This window comes from Mastomys coucha, unplaced genomic scaffold (assembly GCF_008632895.1).
Source record: "Mastomys coucha isolate ucsf_1 unplaced genomic scaffold, UCSF_Mcou_1 pScaffold18, whole genome shotgun sequence".
Taxonomy (NCBI): Eukaryota; Metazoa; Chordata; class Mammalia; order Rodentia; family Muridae; genus Mastomys; species Mastomys coucha.
Genome location: NW_022196900.1, coordinates 91,734,887 through 91,754,646, shown reverse-complemented (window position 1 = coordinate 91,754,646; position 19,760 = coordinate 91,734,887). Strand labels below are relative to the sequence as shown.

Sequence of the window (19,760 nt, the reverse complement as noted above, 5' to 3'; positions counted from 1 at the left end):
AAAAAAAAAAAAAAAAAAAAGGTCATCTTCAACTAACAAGTTTGAGGCCAGCCTAAAATACACAAGTCTCTGAGGCAGGAGAAATGGCCCAGTGGTTAAGATTACTAGCTGCTCTTCCAGAGGACCCCCGTTCAATTCCCCACAACCCCACAACAGCTCACAACTGTCTGTAACTCCAGCTGCAGGGGATCCAACACCCTAGTACAGACATACATGCAGGCAAAACACCAATGCATATAAGTAAAAATAAAATTTAAAAGATACATAAGACTGTGTCAATGATAAAAAATAAATTAAATAGCCAGGCAGTGGTGGCGCATGCCTTTAATCCCAGCACTTGGGAGGCAGAGGCAGGGGGATTTCTGAGTTCGAGGCCAGCCTGGTCTACAGAGTGAATCCAGGACAGCCAAGGCTACACAGAAAGACCCTGTCTTGAAAAAAAACAAATAAATAAATAAATAAATAAATAAATAAATCTTTGGGCTGGAGCAAGCAGGGACTGAGCAAGCGGGGTTGATCGGAGTAAGCAGAGGTCCTAAAGTCAATTCCCAACAACCAGATGATGGTTCACAACTATCTATACAGCTACAGTGTGTACTCATACATAAAATAAATAAATAAATAAATAAATAAGTCTTTTTTAAAAAACCCAAAAGATAGAGACTCTACATGCAATCAAGTTGACATAGAAGACTTGGGGTCTTTGTGGCCAGCAGGAGGTCAGAGGACCACCTTGCAGAGGAAAATCTGCTGGGTGCCTTCATATGCTAAACCAGCCTCGCTCCGGGATTCGAGCTGGGCAAGGTGGGAAACACCTGATAGAACCATCATCCCACTTAGCCACTGACGTAAAATCTCTTATATATGTTGATTCTGGAAGCAAAGGGTCTGATGTGGGCATGCATTATTACAAAAGGCAAGAGCAACCCCCAGGATGGCCAACGCTTTTCTCTCCTTTCTTTCTTCTTCCACGTCTATACATATACCTGTGTACAAGTATGTGCACCCACTGAGATAGTCACAGAGGGCAACTGTTCTGACGTGGGACAGTTGGCGTCCTCTGGCCTCTCTGAGGCAGGATCACTCATGTCTACAACCCATCTTTCTTTTGGCTAGGCTGGTGGCCCGTAGACTCCAGAGAGCCTCTGGTCTCCGCCCTCCTCCAGTGCTGAGGTTCCAAGTGTGAGCCGCCATGCCCAGCTTTTTACATGGGTGCTGCACATCTGAGCACAGGACCCTGTGCCTGCGTCACTTTATCCACCGAGCCTTCTCCCCAGACCCCTTTTCTTTTTTTTAAGTTTAAGACAATGAGGCTGACTTTGAATTTCAGATCCTCCTGCCTCTATCTCCGTGTGTTAGGATTACAGGCCTCACACCTGTACCACCGCCTTGCTTTCCATGCAGTGAACCCAGGGCCCCTCCCTACCAGCTGAGCCACATTCCCAGCCTGTCTTATGTTTTCTCCCAAAGGACCTATTATTGACTCTGTGTGTGTGTGTGTATCTCTGTGTGTGTGTGTTCCTGTTATCCATACAGGAAATCTCTTGTCAGCCCAGCTTCACTTGCTCTCCCTGCTCTACTGTGGTTGTCACCTCGGAGGAATGGAGCGAGTGCATTGCACTGGTCACAGCAAAGACAGCAGAAAGACAAGCAGAGCAAACCCCGGGAGCTGGGAGACACCCGTTCACCTGCTGCTTCTCACTTTCTTGCTCAGTTTTCTGGGTGCAAATCAACACTAGAGTAAAACAGCCGTGGCCCGAAACCTTCTAGAACTCTCTCTCTTGGGTGGAGACGCACAGAGCAATTCTGTGTGTGGTGGGGACCCTTTGAGGTGCTGTCTGAAGATCTCCCTGGAGCCCCCAGCACAGCCTGGAGACCCTTGGGCACAGGAGGTCTCAGGAAAGGCGCCCAGGTAGAAATAACAACGAAAGGAAGAATGAAAACTGTCATCAAAGAGTGAGTCCTGGGGAGAATGGGAAGAGAGGAAGAGAGAGAGAAGAGAGCGGTGCACACTAGAGATATTTCCACTTAGCAAAAACCCAAGAGAAGAGAGGAGGGAGGCCCCAGTGGGGAGGATCATTTGCTGTTTAAAAGGTAACAGAGAACTGTTGAAAACTCTTGAGCACAGGGCTGGTGGGGTTGCCTGGTGGGTAGACACTTGCTATGAAACCTAAAGACATGAGTTCAATACCCAGGACCTATATGTGGAAGGAAAGAACTCCTCCCTGATGTTATCCTCTGGCATTGATACACAGGCTATGGCATGTATGCACTCACAAAAATGTAATAATAATTAAAAAAAAACTGAAGGAAAGAAAGTGCTGGGCTGGAGAGAGGTCTCAGTGGTTCAGAGCCCATGTGTTCTTCCAGAGGACCTGAGTGTGATTTCCAGCCCCGTGTCAGGTAATGACAACCCCAGTTTCAGGGGATCTAATGTCTCTGGCCTCCAAAGGCAGGGGGACACACACATGGGGGAGATTAATTAACAATAAAATAAAATCTTAAATAAACAAAAGTGCTTAGCTAGGGACAACAGATGCCACTGCCTAGATCAGAGCAGTAAGTCCAGCCACAATGTGCAGAATGGGCCAGTGTGGGAGAGACCGGAGGCGAAGGGAACAAGACGGAGTCTATTGCAAGGCACAGCGGGCACATCTGTGTATCTTCTAGTTTTTTTAATGCCTGTTCTAAATAGCCCTCAAATTGTCCTTTCTTTCTTTTTTAAGTAGCTATTTGTGGGTGTACAGCAACCCAACAAAAATGTCTCCCAGAGTTGTCTGAAGCCCACTGGATGGGAGCACACACAGGGGCATTGTCTCAGCTCTGTAGTCCTTTGTCCTGGGACACCCGTTCTCTCCACAGCAATGTCCTGGCAAAGAAGCAAATGGCCACAGCTTAGCAGCTGCTGCTCCTCCAGACGCTAGTGGTCTGGGCACATGTGAGAGACACAGGTGGAAACAGGCTGCCCTCCAGCCATCTGTGAGAGGCCTTCTTGTATCAGCCCGGGTATCAGGTTCAATCTTTTAAATGAACAAGACGTACGTGGACCTCTCGATGCTCCGTTTGACTTGGGATGGCATCTCTGTATCACCCAAGGGGCCTCACACCACTGTGTTGCCCAGATTGCCCTCTGAGTCTGCGTCTCCTCATCTCCTCCATGGCTCGGATTCACCCTGATGTTCTTCCCCAGGGCTGCCTCCCCTTAAGTGAACTTAGAGAAGCATACCAGCATTTGAAAAAGATTTATTTTATGTGTATGTGTTCCCTCCCTAGCTGTCCGGTTCGTCTCCTGGAAGCACTGACGGAGGAGTGTCTACAACCTAGAATGGAAGGTCGAGGATTAGTGCTGTAGTTTAAGTGTGGCATATCCTGCCAGGGCTGTTCTGAAAGCTTGTGGAACCTTCCCGAGGTAAAACTTTGCTGGAGGAAGTATGTCACTGGGGATGGGCCTTATGACTTTATAGCCTGGTCCCACTTCTTTTTTTTTTTTTTAAAGATTTATTTATTTATTTTATGTATATGATGAGTACACTGTAGCTGTACAAATAGTTGCGAGCCTTCATCTGGTTGTTGGGAATTGACTTTTAGGACCTCTGCTTGCAATAAAAGAAGAAAACAAAACAAAAACAAAAACAAAAACAAAAAAAACTCTGCTCGCTCCAATCAGCCCCAGTTGCTCAGTCTCTGCTTGCTTCTGGCCCAAAGATTGATTTATTATTATACCTAAGTACACTGTAGCTGACTTCAGACACACCAGAAGAGGGTGTCAGATCCCATTATGGATGGTTGTGCTCCACCATGTGGTTGCTGGGATTTGAATTCAGGACCTTAAGAGCCGTCTTACCCGCTGAGGCATCTCACCAGCTCATGGTCCCACTTCTTAATCTCTGCTTCTGTCACCAAGTTCTCCAAACCAGAATGGATTGTGTCTACACAGTTCCTCAGCACTGTAAGCCAAAGTAAGTCCTTTCTCCTTCAAGTTGTTTTGTCTAGGTATTTAAGACAGCAATGGAAAAGTAATTAGGACAGTTTGTTCTCAGTAACGAATATCAGAAAGGTCACACCTGTTCCGTGTGCTGCACCTTTATGCCTGTCCCTAACCATAGGGTACCACTGTGTTCTTCAATTCACCGTGCATGGTGCACTGTCCCCCTGGACACAGACAGCACCACTGTGTTCTCATAATTCCTCCCATTTCGTCCTGAACCTTCCTGCCCTGCTGTAGAGTGCTCCTCTGATGTACTTAACGAGACTCACTGCAAACACGCTTGCAGCATGGTTGGCAGTGCACACGGGTAAGCAGCACCCATGTCCAGAGAAGAGGCACATGTGGATGAGGACCTTAAGGACAGCCAGAGCAGAGACGCAGGCGGATGAGGACCTTAAGGACAGCCAGAGCAGAGGCGCAGGCGGATGAGGACCTTAAGGACAGCCAGAGCAGAGGCGCAGGCGGATAAGGACCTTACGGACTGCCGGCAGAGGATGCAAACTGAGTTTGAGGCTAATCTAGACTCACCAGCTGGTCTTAAAAACCAACTCTGGTGTTTTGTTTTGTTTTTTGAGACAGGGTTTCTCTGTGTAACAGCCCTGACTGTCCTGGAACTCACTCAGTAGACCAGGCTGGCCTCAGATTCAGAGATCTGCCTGTCTCTGCCTCCTGAGTGCTGGGATTAAAGGCGTGTGCCACCACTACCTGGCTCCAACTCTGTTTCTTAAATCAGCAAGTAAGCTAGGTGATGGTGTGCAGCCACAGTTACTGCAATCTCTCTTACCAGGCCCACACTACCCCATCCCTATCTCCTGGTCATAGCCCACCACAGCCTCCTCCTGAAACACTGTGCTTGGCCTCCAAGATGGCGCCCTGACTTGTTCCCCTTCAAAGATGGAGTTCTTCTGTTTTTCTGCTTCGAGGTAGATGCCATTCTTACTGTTAGTTCCCTGTAGACGTGCAAGCTATTTTTTTATGGGTGCTTTTCCCATCTTAACTTTCTTTTAAAAAAAAACTATGTCATGTGTGCATGTATGTATGTGCAGCGCTTGCAGGTCCCATGCTTACAGAAGCCACAGGTCATCAGATGTCCTGGAAGTGGAGTTACAGATGGTGTAAACAGCCATATGGGTGTTGAGAACTGAACGTGGGTTCTCTGTAAAAGCAACAAATGCCCGTAGTCACTGAGTCATCTCTCCAGCCCCTCTTGTTTTCTCTTAACTTTTGGTTTTTCACATTTATAGAAGATACACCTCAGGGTGATCTTCTTTATACTTACCTTCCATAAACTTTGTCTCATGGCATAGATTTTTAAAAAATATTTATTTTATATATATGAGTGCTTGCCTTATATGAAAGTGTTCTCACTGGGCAGTGGTGGCACACACCTTTAATCCCAGCACTTGGGAGGCAGAGGCAGGCAGATTTCTGAGTTCGAGGCCAGCCTGGTCTACAGAGTGAGGTCCAGGACAGCCAGGGCTATACAGAGAAACCCTGTCTCAAAAAAACAAAAAGAAAGAAAGAAAGAAAGGGAGGAAGGAAGGCAGGCAGGCAGGCAGGCAGAAAGAAAGAAAGAAAGAAAGAAAGAAAGAAAGAAAGAAAGGAAGGAAGGAAGAAAGAAAGAAAGAAAGAAAGGAAGGAAGGAAGGAAGGAAGGAAGGAAGGAAGAGAGAAAGAAGGTGCTCTCAAGGGCTGGAGAGAGCTCAGTGATTAAGAGTATTGGCTGTTCTTACTGACCTGGGTTCAAATCCCAGCACCCATACAGTGGCTCACAGCTGCCTATAACTCCTGTTCCAGGGGATCTGATAACCTTTTCTGATCTTCACAGGGACAAGACACGCATGTGACAAACATACATGTAGGCAAACTATTCATACCACATAAATAAATAAATATATAAAATTTAAAATAAAATAAAAACCCTAAAAAAAGAAAGAAGAAAGAAAAAGAAAGGAAGTGCACCACTTGTGTACAGTGTCTAAGGAGGCAGAAAGGGGGACATGGCCCCTGAAACTGGAGTTGCAGGTAGTTGTGAACCACAATGTGGTGCTGGAAAATGAACTGGGTCCTCTGCAAGAGCAACAAGTAAGTGCTTTTAGCTGCTGGGCCATCTCTCCAGCCTCTTTCATAGATTTTTAAGAATATTTTTATTTACTTTTTTATTTATATGAATACACACCAGAAGAGGACATTGGATCTCATTACAGATGGCTGTGAGCCACCATGTGGTTGCTGGGAATTGAACTCAGGACCTCTGGCCAATCAGTCAGTCCTCTTAACCACTGAGCCATCTCTCTAGCCAGAGAATATTTTTAAATAAAATCTAGAGATGTTTTGGGTAGTGCTTCTTTAAAAGCATTTTCCTTTTTATTCCTCTTCTTTCTAGGACTCCAAATATGGAAATGAGCACCAAGACCAAGGCTTGGAGAAGCTGAGACGAGCTAACAGTGATTAGCTGTCTTCTATAACAAAACTCAAAACTTTCACAAGAAAGCAAGATGCTCTGACCTGTATTACATATTCTTTCTACCATGTCCAGTGTAGAATGCAGATATAAGATGTTCAGCAAACAGTAAACTTCAGGGGTGGAGACATGGCTCAGGGGTTAAAGGCCCTTGTTGCTCTTACAGAGGACCTGACTTTAGTTCCCAGCACCCACGTCAGATAGCTCACAACGACTGAGCCATAACTCCAGCGCCAGGAGATCCAATGACCTCTGCTTGCTTCCATAAGCATTGGACTCATGTGCACGTACCCACACATAGACACATGTATTTACATATAACAAATTTTTAAAAATTGTAAAATAACAACAGCAATTAACTGTAACCTGTCTGGAAGAAAAAGACAAACCAAAAGAAAGAGATCCATAAATGCTGGAGGCGCTGGAGTCAGCAGGCAAAGAGCTTACGCTAGCAACAGGAATGGTGTTAAAGGTCTATAGGAAGGCTGGGCTTACTGCAACAGGCCTTTAAGCCCAGCACTTGGAGATAGAGGAGAGCAGAGGGTAGGCAATGAGGCCAGCCTGAGCTGTAGCCTGAGCAGCTGAGCAGAGAGCTGCTGCTCTCTGGGGGCTGGCGGTGTGAGAAGAGCCTGGAGAGCCAGACAGTCCAGTGGTTAAGGCTGCTCACTCACCTTTCAGAAGAATGGACTTTAGTCTGTCAGGCACCTCACAACCACCACTGATACCTGCTCCAGGAGATCTGAGGCCCTCTCCTGGCCTCTGCAGGTCAGCTATGTGTTCACAGACTTATGTAAAATTGACTATAAATATTTTTTTTTTAAGAAGGGGAGGGATGGTTCAGCAGTTAAGAATACTGGCAACTCTTGGAGAGGACCCATGTTTGATTCCCAACACCCACATGGTGACTCTCAGCCATCTGTAACTCCACTTCCAGGGAATCTGACAGTCTCTTGACAGACATGGTGGCACACACCTTTAGGTCCCATTTAATCCCAGCACTGGGAGGCTGAGATAAGCAGATCTCTGAGTTCAGGCTAGCCTGGTCTACCAAGTGAGTTCTCAGACAGCTAGAGCTACACAGAGAAACCCTGTCTCAACAAACAAACAAAACAAACAAACAAAATACACACACACACAGAGTTTGTGTGTATGTGTTGTCTGTCTGTATGTATGTATCTGGTTACCTGTAGGGCCAGAAGAGGGCATGGGATCTTCTAGAATTGGAATTACAGACAACTGTGACCTGTTCTATGGGTGGAAATCGTAGCTGGGTCCTCTAGAAAAGCAGCCAGTGCTCTTAACTGATAAGCCAGCTCTCCAGCTCCCCATTTGTGATTCCTTGGGGTGGGATGGGGTGTTATTTTGTTTTGTTTTGAAGACAGAGTTTCTCTGTATAGCCCTGGCTTGTCTCAAACTCAGAGATCCTCCTCTGAGTGCTGGAATTAAAGGCACCACTTGGCCCCTTTTGTGATTCGTAACCAATCCAACATTTATAAGACAGCCAGAGTCAGTTCTCACTGTCCACCTTGAAGCTTCTGGGATTTGAACTCAGGCTATCAGCTTGGTGGCAAGCTCCTTCACCTCTTGAGCATCTCACTAACTCCATAGAACAGGATCTTTTTTTTTCCCCCGAGACAGGGTTTCTCTGTGTAGCCCTGGCTGTCCTGGAACTCACTCTGTAGACCAGGCTGGCCTCGAACTCAGAAATCCACTTGTCTCTGCCTCCCAAGTGCTGGGATTAAAGGCATGTGCCACCACTGCCTGGCTAAAACAGGATCTTAACAAGCTAAAGATTTGGATGTGAACGAGAAAAAGAGAAAGACCAGAGAGGCAAGCACAGTGGACCACTTTTAAATGAACTCAAGAGATGATGTGAGTCACTGCTGGTTTGGAGCTGCCACTGCTGAGAAGATGTGGGACCTGTCCTGTCAACGGCGAAGAGACAGACACAGCTCCACACTGTTACTCCCAGCAGCTTGAGGAGTCCCCTGATCTTTTAGGGTCTTTGGAGGCCAAACCAGCATTGGTGGCTTGTAGGCATAAAAGAATTTTAGGCCTTGCTAGTTTGAAGTGTAGGTAGGAGGCTTTGTGTATGAATGGGAGGGACAGGAATCCAGCCTATTACAACCGTGTTATTACCATGTCTAAATTAGTTATTTATTCATTTACTTACCTTTAATTATAGGTATGTCCATGTATGGGTCTGTGCATATAAGTGTCTGCAGAGGCCAGAGGCATTGGATACCCCTGGGATATAGTTATAGGCAGTTGTGAGCGGCTCAAACTGGGTTCTGAGAACTGAGCTTAGTCAGGTCCTCTGCAAGAGCAGTTCAAGAGCAGCTCTTAGTCACTGAGCCTTTTCTCTAGGGTCTCCACTTACTTTTGACCTAGAGTCTCACGTAACTTAGGTTGGCTTCAAGCTTGGTATGTATCAAGTACGACCTTGAACTCCTGATCCTACTGCCCCCACCTTCCAAACGCTGTGGGTTACCATGCCTGGCTCTGGCCAGTGTATTTAAAAGATTAACCTAAAGCTGTATATCTCATGCTAGCTAAACTGTAATTGCTGTTATGAGATACTATAGGAAAGACACATCCAGCTGGGTGTGACAGCACATAGGAGTCAGAGGCAGGTGGAGCTCAGTGAGCTCCTGCCTCAAAAAAGAGAGTGTTGGGGGTAAGGGGGGGTCCAGAGGAGTGGAAAGAGGGAGGGAAAGAGAGAAGGGGAAGGGGAAGGAGGGAAGATTGAAGGAGAGAAGAGAGAATGCACAGACTAGAGGAGAGAATTCTTGATCCATCTCTCAATTCCCCCACCTACTGGTGTTCTTCTTACTTTTCCAGCCCTCATTTATTATTGAAAAAGGGCTTCTGCCAGGCAGTGGTGGTGCACACCTTTAAATCCCAGCACTTGGGAGGCAGAGGAAGGCAGATTTCTGAGTTCGAGGCCAGCCTGGTCTACAGAGTGAGTTCAGGACAGCCAGGGCTACACAGAAAAACCCTGTCTGGAAAAAAAAAAAGAAAAGAAAAAAAAAAAAGGAAGCTAGCCTGGACTATATGTAATCTTGTCTCAAAACAAAACAAAACAAAACAAAAAAACCAGATCAACAAACAGAGGACATGTGACAGTGTCTGACTGTAATATCTGTGGAGATCTTTAAGGGAAGGAAAAAACAAAAAATCATGGTTACATTTTCCTTGGTGTCTATTGCTACATCCTAGCTGCCCTATAAACTCCTGAGCCTTACACCTCCTTTGTGTCCCTCTAAGGACACGTAGCAAGGGCCCAGAACACAAGAATGCAACCACTCGTTTCTAATAACAAGCCCCACCTGCGCAGAGACCAATATCTCCAGAGGAAAGAGCGCCATCTAGTGAATCTTGGTATTTACTTGCAGGTTGTTTTCACATTTATTTTCAATTTTTTATTTGTATCATATTTGCTTATTATTTGTATGTTATGCATGTATCCGGTGTGTGTGTGTGTGTGTGTGTGTGTGTGTGTGTGTGTGTGTGTATGTGTGTATGTGTGTGTGAGAAGGCAACTTGCTGGAATTCATCCTCTCTTTCCACCATATGGGTTCTGACTCTATGACTGAACTCAGCTCATTCTCAGCTTGTCAGCAGTACTCAGACTCCTAGAGCCAGTTTGGCAGCTGTGGTAGTTTGCGGGCTTTCTTGATTTTTTTTTTTAGGTTTTTCGAGACAGGGTGTCTCTGTGTAGCCCTGGCTGTCCTGGACCTCACTCTGTAGACCAGGCTGGCCTCGAACTCAGAAATCCACCTGCCTCTGCCTTCCAAGTGCTGGGATTAAAGGTGTGATCCACCACACTTGGCTAAAAGATTGATTCTTACTTACGTGTATGTCTGTGTGCCTGAGTGAGTTTATTCCCACCATGTGCATGCAGGTGCTAGGAGGCCAGGTGATTGTATGCCACTAGATGTGGGTGCACGAAAAGAAACCTGGGTCCTCAGGAAAACCTGCTGAACCTCCAACCTGAAGCCATACCCAGCCTTGTAGCCCATGCTGGCCTGGAACTCAGAGTTCTGCCCGCCTCTGCCTTGTGAGGGTTGGCAGCATTTACTGCCCTGGAGGCTCTAGATAATCATCTTAGAAAATCACTTTGACCAATGGGTGGGAACCTGCCACCACCACCCAGGAGGGACCAATGAATTCAAACTAAGGGGACAGAATATGTCCTGAGGGGATGGGCCAGCACAGCCTGGAAGAAACAATTCTCAAGACCGTGGAACCACATCCCTACCTTTTTTACTTTATTTCTCAACAGTCTCTAGATTGTCCTGGCCAACCTGTACCTCAGAATCCTCCTACCTGGGTCTTCCGAGAGGCTGTGATCACAGGCCTGGCTCTCCTCTGCTAGGGTTCACTCCCTGTGTAATCACTGTAACTAATAGGATTTGTAAAAACTGTCTTCTGTCCTTGGAGATTCTTTCATGCTTGTGCTCTCTTTTGGAGTACCTGCTCTGGAGGAAAGCCACGGGGCATCATCAGAAAATAGCCCAGGAACAGTACACTGGGGCAAAGAACCGAGGCCACTTGCCAATGGATCATATTCACTATCTTGAGAGAACTAAACCAGAGCCATTCACCTAAGCAACTCCAGACTCCTGACCCACAGAAACCTCGAGATGATAATTTACTGTTTTAAGTTTGGGGATGATCAGTTATGTGTGGGCCTTGCTGATGCTCACAGAACCCTTCTCACTTTTACTTACAGTGCTGTGAATTGAATCTAGGGCAAGCACCCTACGACTGAGCATCATCCCAAGACCCATACAGGAAGGAAGGACTGCAGGTAGACAGACAGGTGGGCTAGTCCAGATGTGGGGTGCCAGCCTAGAACCACATTTACTCGAGAAGCTAAGGAGCTGCTCTGTATGTTCGCTGGTCTAAAAATATAAAGCAAGTTTGGCCAATCAGGGCAACTCTCTGACACCCAGATCATAAGCAAACTTAATTTAGACAGGGTCTCCTCTACATAGTCTGGCTGTTCTTGAATGCTGGGAGATCCACCAGCCTCTGCCTCCAAGTGCTGGGAACAAAGGCGTGCACTACTACACCTGGCTCAAGAGCAAACATTTAAAAAGGAGGCTAAAGATGAAATCCTATCTCAGTTTAGATGGTAGAATGCTTGCCTGGCTACAAATATTGAAGCACAAGGAAAATGAAAAGAAATACAGGGAGAAGGCAGTAAATGTAGAAACGTAAATAAAATATCAATGTCCAGTAAGCCAGGTGGAGACGGTATCCCCCACTTTAGGAGGGCTGGCCGGAAAAGGCTTTACAGAAGTGATGTCTGAGTGGCGGTTTTTTGGGACAGGGATTCACTGAGTAGCTTTGGGCAGCCTGGAGCTCCATGTTCGTGACTTCTTAGTCACTGTAGGCTTACAGATTTACAAGCTAAGAAACTGCCATTTCAAGTCGAACCTGTTCGCAATCAGTCAAATGTCTACAGTTTAGCACAGCTTCAGGTTAAATGTCAGGGCGGGGGCGGGGATGTGGCAAGTGGCACAGGATATAGCTCAAAGTGTTGCAGCCTAAAGCTCTGAGGGATGTGAAGGGGAAGACCTTGCCCTCCATGGGCAAGGAAGATGAAGTTCATACACCGAATCATAACGGGCTTTGTCACGGGGGGCAGTCTGGGCTTCATCTGGAGGACAGGAGAAAGCCACTGCAGTGTTTGTAACTGTGTGTGACAGGCTCCAGATAATCATCTTAGAAAAGGCACCTTGACAATGGGTGGGATGAGACATCAACCCTGAAGGCAAGGAAACGCCATAATGTGTTCTTACATAAACCCAGATAGTAATCCAAAAGACCAGTATTAAAGACTGGGCTGGCTGGCACTGGTGGTTCACCACTGTAATTCCAGCATTCTGGAGGCAGAGGCAGGCGGATCTCTCCTGTTTAGGCCAGGCAAGTCTATGTAGTGAGTTCCAGGACAGCCAGGCTACACAATGAGACCCTGTGTCAGAGAGAGAGTGAGAGTGAGGGGTGGAGAGGGAGGGAGGGAGGGAAGAAAGGAGGAAGGGAAGGAAGAAGGAAGGAAGGGAGAGATGGTTCGGTGGTTAAGAGCACTAAGCATTTGTTACTTTTGTAGAGGACCCAGGTTCAGTTCCCAGCACCCACATGGTGACAATAACAGTTCGTAACTCCAGTCCCAGAAGATTCGATGCTCTATTCTGTCCTTAGACACTGCATGCATGTAGCATACAGACATACATATGGGTAACAGACCCATATACATAAAAATAAATAATATTTCAAAAACACATCTAAGCCAGATAGTAGTGGAATATGCCTTTTTGTTTGTTTGTTTGTTTGTTTATTTTTTTTTTCAAGACAGGGTTTCTCTGTGTAGCCCTGGTTGTCCTGGAACTCACTCTGGAGACCAGGCTGGCCTTGAACTCAGAAATCTGCCTATCTCTGCCTCCCGAGTGCTGGGATTAAAGGCGTGCACCACCAACAAACACCTGGGAACATGCCTTTTATCCCATCTTGTAGGAGGCATTAACAGGAGGTTTGGCAAGTTTTTAGCTTGTAATCTTTGAGTTCAAGGCCAGCTTGGTATACAGAGAGAGTTCTAGGACAGCCAGGGCTACACATTTGGAACAAGGTATTACTATGTAGCTCTGGGTGTTCTGGAACTCATAGATTCCCTATTTCCTTAGTGCCAGGGTTAAAGGACACTTTACATCATGGCCAGAGTTTACACGGGGTTTGTTTTGTTTTGTTTTTAAGATTTATTTCATTTATATGAGTACAACATAGCTGTCTTCAGACACACCAGAAGAGGGCATCAGATCCCATTACAGATGGTTGTGAACCACCACGTGGTTGCTGGGAATTGAACTCAGGACCTCTGGAAGAGCAGTCAGTGCTCTTAACTGTTGAGCCATCTCTCCAGCCCAAGGTTTTTTATTTATACCCAGGATGGCCTCAGGCTCAGAATCCTCAGACTCCCTCTGCCTCCCAGGTGCTGGGATTTCAGGCTTGCCCCACCATATCCACTATGAAATGTTAAGAGAAGCAGAAGTCAAGATTTGACAGCGGTGGGGTGTAAAGAGAATGACCAGAGGGCACCAATCTTTATGACAAGCAAAGGTGGAGGGTACGTGGGCCTTTTTCCTCGGGACGCTTGAGTAAATTTGAGGATTACCAAGTCACCTTGTTGCCTATCCCAGTCAGAGGTTTCACACAGCTCAGAGATCCGTACAAACCTTGGACAGCAGGAAATTCAGCGAGTGAGTGGGGTTGAGGTGCAAGGGATCAAGGAAAGGGCAATTTTGACGTTTAAAGAGAAAAAAATATGAGGAACCACTGGAGACTTTTCAGCAGACAAGTGCCTATGGTTTTCTTTCTTTCCTTCCTTTCTTTGTACTTTGATGAGGTTTCTCTGTGTAGCCCTGGCTGTCCTGGAACTCTGTAGACCAGACTGGCCTTGAACTCAGAGATACCTACAGTTTACAACAGCATCACTCAGCATTCAGGCCTCGTTCAGCATGGATGCTGTGTGAGGTCAGGAATAAGGATATCTGTTACAGAACTACCGCAGGAGTTCAAGTCAAAGGGACCTTGGGCCTCCATCATAGTGGCATGTGTGTTTCCTTATGTCTTGGGAGTGGGGTGTGCAGGAAAGAGGACTCTCAACATCACGATTGGTCTTAAACAAGAGGAGAGCTATTGCTATCTACAGAGAAGGCTCCAAGACAGCCTCTCGGACTTCCCCGTTACTTTGCTTGATTTGGCGATTTTGATGGATGGTCTGCGGGCGTCCAAGTGGGAAAGTCAACCCCTTTTAAATATGAGCGCCGGAACAAAAAAAGATGCCTGGAGACGTTCGGGTTTTTACACTGACACTCCTAGGGCGGACATGCCCACTTCCCGATTTTTCTTTTCCATGAAAAAGCAGACAAGGTGCGCGTGTCTGTGAAAGATGGAATGACACAAGGTCGCCCCAGAAAAGCTTTTCTGAGAAACGGCAAGCGCTTGGTTAACATACTGGAGGGCCGGCCCTGGCCCACTTCCACTTCCTGCCCTTCAGCGTGGTTTCGCTGCAGAAGTACAGAAAGGTATCCAATGGACACCTCGAGCACAAGCCAGATGCGACGCACATCCGGCTACCACGCGGGCTTCATTCGGGCTGACACTCCAGGGTCAACCCCGCCGGCAACCTCCTAAACCCCGCTCCTAGCTCAACTTTCACAATGACACAGCGCTAAGTGGCGCTAACCGGCCCGCCTCATCAGCACCACCCCTAAGCAATCATTCTCTTCTATGGCTACCCCATCCACCCTCCGACAGAACTCTCCCCACCCCCCATCTCCCCACCCTCCCGCAACCTCCCACTACGGATCATAGGAAGGATCAATTCAAGTCGCGCGAACACCGCTGATCATGCGCCACAAGAAAAGATCTGTAGGGTGGGGCAACCCAAGGATTCGCCCTCCTATTTCCATTGGTTCCAGTCGCCGGGCTCACCTCCCCTCCTTGAGAAAGGCTGCCGCCCTGGTGCGCCTGCGCATGCGTGTCCTTCTCGCGGCGCACAGAGCAGGCGCAGCTGCACGCCCGCCGGAAGAGGGGGGCGGTCGTAGAGGCGCGCGCAGCTTCCCGGCGCTGGGCTCCCTTCTGCCGGTCCCGCCCTCCGTCGCGGCGGCGCGGTGCACCCTGGGATAGGGAGCGATCTCCGAGCGAGGCGGCAAGATGGACGCGGGATTCTTCCGCGTAAGTAGGAGCGCGGGGATCTGGGGAAAGGCGAGAGGCTTGTTCGTGAGACCCAAGGGGGCGCTCAAAATTAGGGACAGGACGGCCCGTGGAGGGAGGCCTTAGAGACCCCGAGGGGGCTTGTGGCCAGCGTACCCGGTCCTAGGCGTCGCGGCCGAGACCCGTGCGCCCCTGCGCAGTCTCCTCCGAGATCGTCCCCCCTACGCGGCGGCGGCGGCGGTGGCCGGAAAATGGCGGCGGGAGTGGGCTAGAGCCGAACCTCAACCGGCCGCCTGGCGAGGCCTGCAGGCCGGGCGCCGCGCCGGCCGCCGGGGCTTGGGGCCTAGCGGAGCCCCAAGGAGGAAGTCACTAGGGGGAGGCGGGTGGGAAGCCTGAGGCGGCCGCGGGGTGCCTCCCGGTTGTACGGTTTGGGGATACGTCCTGAGAGAGGCTTTTGAGGAGAGGGGCCTTTTATAGTGGCAGCTTTGGAGAAAGCGGGTGCCCCCCCAACCCCTACGTTCAGCGTCCCCCCCTCTGGGTCTTCAGCTTTCCCGGCGGCGCAGGGTCAGAGTTCGTGAGCGCTCCCGCCCAATCTGATAGCTCTTCGGGGAGGGGAACTTAGATAATTTGTAGTTGGAACATTTGAATCGGAGGCTTTTGGAGTGAACTGTGTGTGCGAGGGTGGAGGCAGATTACGGTGTGACTCCACAGCGCTTCCCGCTCTTCCACTAGCACCCTCTCCCAGCGGTACGTGTTTGTGGAGGCCGGTGGTTCTACCTTAAGTCCAGGCAGGAGACGTTACCTTGGAGTTGGTACACGTATCCCACACGAAGGCAGTTGACTAGGTCCACTCTTGAAGGAAATCAGCTACACGTCGAGATCTAGATGGAGGGGAACGGACACTTGTGGGATCAAAAGTAGCACCGATCTCTTTAGGGATCGCTGATTCTTGGAATGCAGAGTAGAACCTTGTAAGACTGCTTCCAAAAAGTACCAAGTCCCAGCTCTCCGTCATACGGCTTAGATTTTTGCATTCCCTGGATCGAGCATACAGTTTACAGTTTGTGTGCATTTTTTAAGGAAAAAAATTGTGGGAGGAGGAGGGAAATAATAAAGATGCCTCTTGTGACTGGGTATGTAGTTCATGAGAGCTTGCCTAATATGAACAAGACACGGGGTTCTAGCTTCACCACAAATATTTGCACTACAAACTAGGCACTTAACCTTTGTAGTCAATACTCATTATTATTTATTTTAAAAAAAGATTTGTTTATTGTTATATGTAAGTACACTGTAGCTGTCTTCAGACACTCCAGAAGAGGCCGTCAGATCTCATTGTGGATGGTTGTGAGCCACCATGTGGTTGCTGGGATTTGAACTCAGGACCTTTGGAAGAGCAGTTGGTGCTCTTAACCAATGAGCCATCTCTCCAGACCCATTATTTCTTATAGTACAGACATTACACTTAAAACAGTTAAGGGTTTCTTTCACTTGTCGATTATTTCTTTTCTCTTTCTTTTTTTTTTCCTCCCTTCAGTTTTCATTTTGGTTTTTCAGGAAGTGGTTTTTCTGTGTAGCCTTGGCCATTCTGGAACTTTGTAGGCCAGGTTAGCCTTGAACACAGAGATCTGTCTGCCTCTGCCTCCCGAATGCTGGGGTTGAAGGTGTGCTTGCACCACCAGTGCCAGCCAGCCTTGTCAGTTATTTCTAGTGGAAAGGAGATTGAAGAAAGAAAACAAAGCAATATGTCAGTTTTCAGGTGAAGTCCTTTGAAAAGGACAGACTTTGGAAAAGAACCCAGTTTTTAAAATATTCTCTTAACACTTACCTAGATGAAGTAGTTTTGTTGTCTCTGGTTGAGTCTTAGAGGGGAGGCAAGTCAACTGTTTTGGACCTAGAGCCCTGCCTTAACTCCCAGTACTAGAATTTTAGACATATGCTATACACTGGCAAAATGGGGGAGTCAAAGTTTCACACTTCAAGTTAGAAAAATTTAGATTGCCAGGCAGTGGCCCACGCCTTCGGGGGAAAAGGGGGCAGAGGCAGGCAAATCTCTGAGTTTGAGGACAGCCAGGGCTACACAGAGAAACCCTATCTTGGAAAGAAAGAAAGAAAGAAAGAAAGAGAAAAGAAAGAAGGGAGAGGAGAGAGTTAGGAGATTTTAGATCAGTTACCTAGTACAACCTGATTCTGACTAGAATTGGATTTAAGAATTGGTGATAGTATTTGCTGAACAGCAGCCTTGCAAGGTAATTTTTTTTTTGAGGTGGTTGACAGGATCTTGATATGCAGACCTAGCTGGCTTTGAACTATTTAGAGATGGCCTGTCTAAAGGTGTATGCCCCACTCTCAGCCCAAAACTTTTTTTTTTCTTTAAAACCTTTTTAGTTTTGCAGCACAAGGGCCCGTGCACTGGGCTTTTGTATATGTTAGCCAAGATCTGCCACTCAGTTACAGCCTTTCTGGATCACTTTCCAGGTGACTTGAATAGGTTTGATTTTTTTTCTTTTTTCAGTGATATCTAATAGCTATACATAATAATGCCATGTAATGATCAGATGAGGGTAATTGTCATACTTATCACCCCAGACATTCATCTTTATGTTTTGCTTCATTGCCACTAATTTGGCATGTGAGGAAAACATCCTCAGAGATTAGGTTGTGTGTGTGTGTGTGTGTGTGTGTGTGTGTGTGTGTGTTTTGCCTTCTCAAAGCTTAGATTTTAAGACAGAGTCTCACTCTGAAGCCCTAGCTGTTGATTAGGCTGGCCTGCAACTCAGAGACCCTCCTGCCTCTGCTCCTGAGTGCTGGCATTAGGTTTTGGACACCATACCCAACCCAAAACGTTTTGCTGTTGGTACAGTACAGGGACTCTTCCCCCAGCTAGTGTGCACTTTAGCTGAGTGCTCTTGCTGCTCTCCTGTACTCAGACCAAACAAAAGTTTTCAAGTGACTGTAGCCAGTCAACAAACTAAAGTGTAGATTTCAGAGCCAGTTACTTCCGTGTCTGATTGACCAGGAGGAAGGGTGACATAAAAACTGCTGCTGATCTGCTCTGGTGGGTCTTGTGGTGAGGTTTTGTGTGTACTCAGAAATGGTTTGGTTGTAGTCCAGGCTGCCCTAGGATTTGCACGTCTATCTTGAACCCCTAATCTTTTCTGCTTGTCTTAAATTTTAGAATTGCAAGAGTATACCTTCTCATCTGGCTGTAAATTCATTCATTTCACATTTTCCTTTCTTTCTCTGCTCTTCTCTCTCCCTTTCTTCCCTTCCCTATCTCCCCCTTTTCTCTCCATCCCTTCATCTTCCTCCATCTGTTTTCCTTTCTGAGACACAATTGGAGGCCTGAACTCAGTATGTAGTTAAAGATAACTTGTCTTCTTAAACTCCCAAACTATTGGATTATATTTGTGCACCACATTTTTTGTTCTTGGCATGCACTCCTCCCAACACACTGGGCTTCCTGTGTCTCAAGCTGTGGAGCCAAAATGACCTTGAACTTCTAATCTTTCAAATCCCTAGGACTTAGATTACAAGTAAGCTACCAGTATTCCAGGTTTATGTAGTACTAGGATTAAACCCAGAGCTTCCTGCATGCTGGGTAAACACTCTGCCACTGTGGTGTATCCCTATACTCCAGTTTCAGTCTTTTGATAGTGTTTTGCTATATTGACTGGACCTTGGTGCCATCTTCATGCTTCTGTCTCTTCGCATTCTTTTTTTTTTTTTTTTTTTTTTTTTTTTTTTTTTTTGGTTTTTCGAGATAGGGCTTCTCTGTGTAGGCCTGGCTGTCCTGGAACTCACTCTGTAGACCAGGCTAGCCTCGAACTCAGAAATCCGCCTGCCTCTGCCTCCCAAGTGCTGGGGTTAAAGGCGTGCGCCACCACTGCCCAGCATCTTCACATTCTTAAAGTTGTGGCAAACTAAACAGAATAGTCTTACTGTGGTCTGGTGCCTCTGCAATCTTGCAGTAGATGCTACTTTTAGGAGAAGATGAAAACTTGAAATGTTTCAGTTTTCTCATTTAAACACCTGCAAAAGTATATGTGTCAAAGTTAACCTTGATTGTGGAGAGGTTACCTTACTCTATTGCTGTATTATATCTGACTTAAGAACATGTTTTTAAATATTAAAATATAGACGTTGTGTTAACTACATTTGGAAAAGGATGCACATTTTATATCTGAATATTAGTTACAGTGTTTCTTCTCATTGCATTCTTTATTTGCCATTAAAGAATTTTACAAGCCAGGTGTGGTAGCACAAGCCTTTGATCCCACCACTTGGGAGGCAGGGGCAGGCAGATTTCTGAGTTTGAGGCCAGCCAGGGCTACATAGAGAAACCCTGTCTCGAAAAACCAGAAAGAAAAAAAAAAGAATTTTACTTTGAGTTCTGGATAGATGGCTCAGACATAATGTAGGCAAGACATAAACTGACATATTTTTTTTTTAGTCTCAGAAAACTAGAAAGCTTTGTAATGTGGTAAAATGAACAAAGAAGTGGGGACACAGACACAAACCCTAAAGGTGAAGGGATTGGGCTGTGTTAGTGGCACACGCCTTAAATCCTAGCAGCTGCCAAGTCAAT

At 46.9% G+C, this 19,760-nt stretch overlaps 1 protein-coding gene and 1 long non-coding RNA gene across 8 annotated transcripts in view; one reads left to right on the top strand and one right to left on the bottom strand.

The window, feature by feature from the left end:
- Positions 1 to 3,226: 3,226 nt before the first annotated feature.
- LOC116096835 lies at positions 3,227 to 15,159 on the bottom strand. 2 transcript variants are annotated; one of them, XR_004121129.1, is made up of 3 exons: positions 14,951 to 15,159; positions 3,845 to 3,989; positions 3,227 to 3,320 (listed from the first exon to the last, which is right to left on the bottom strand). It is a non-coding gene; the product is annotated as an uncharacterized LOC116096835 (long non-coding RNA). The 2 variants fall into 2 exon arrangements; XR_004121130.1 differs by lacking the exon at positions 14,951 to 15,159 and adding an exon at positions 5,057 to 5,146.
- The window catches only part of Srrm1 (serine and arginine repetitive matrix 1), a 33,483-nt gene continuing 28,764 nt past the window's right edge, over positions 15,042 to 19,760 (top strand). For 5 of the 6 annotated variants that reach the window (XM_031379048.1, XM_031379045.1, XM_031379046.1 and 2 more), the window contains exon 1: positions 15,042 to 15,193. In XM_031379048.1, the coding sequence (XP_031234908.1) occupies positions 15,173 to 15,193 (21 nt within the window). In that variant the 5' untranslated portion in view covers positions 15,042 to 15,172. Of the gene's footprint in view, positions 15,194 to 15,641; positions 15,920 to 19,760 lie in introns of those variants that run through there. The other variant, XM_031379049.1, reaches the window with a different exon arrangement.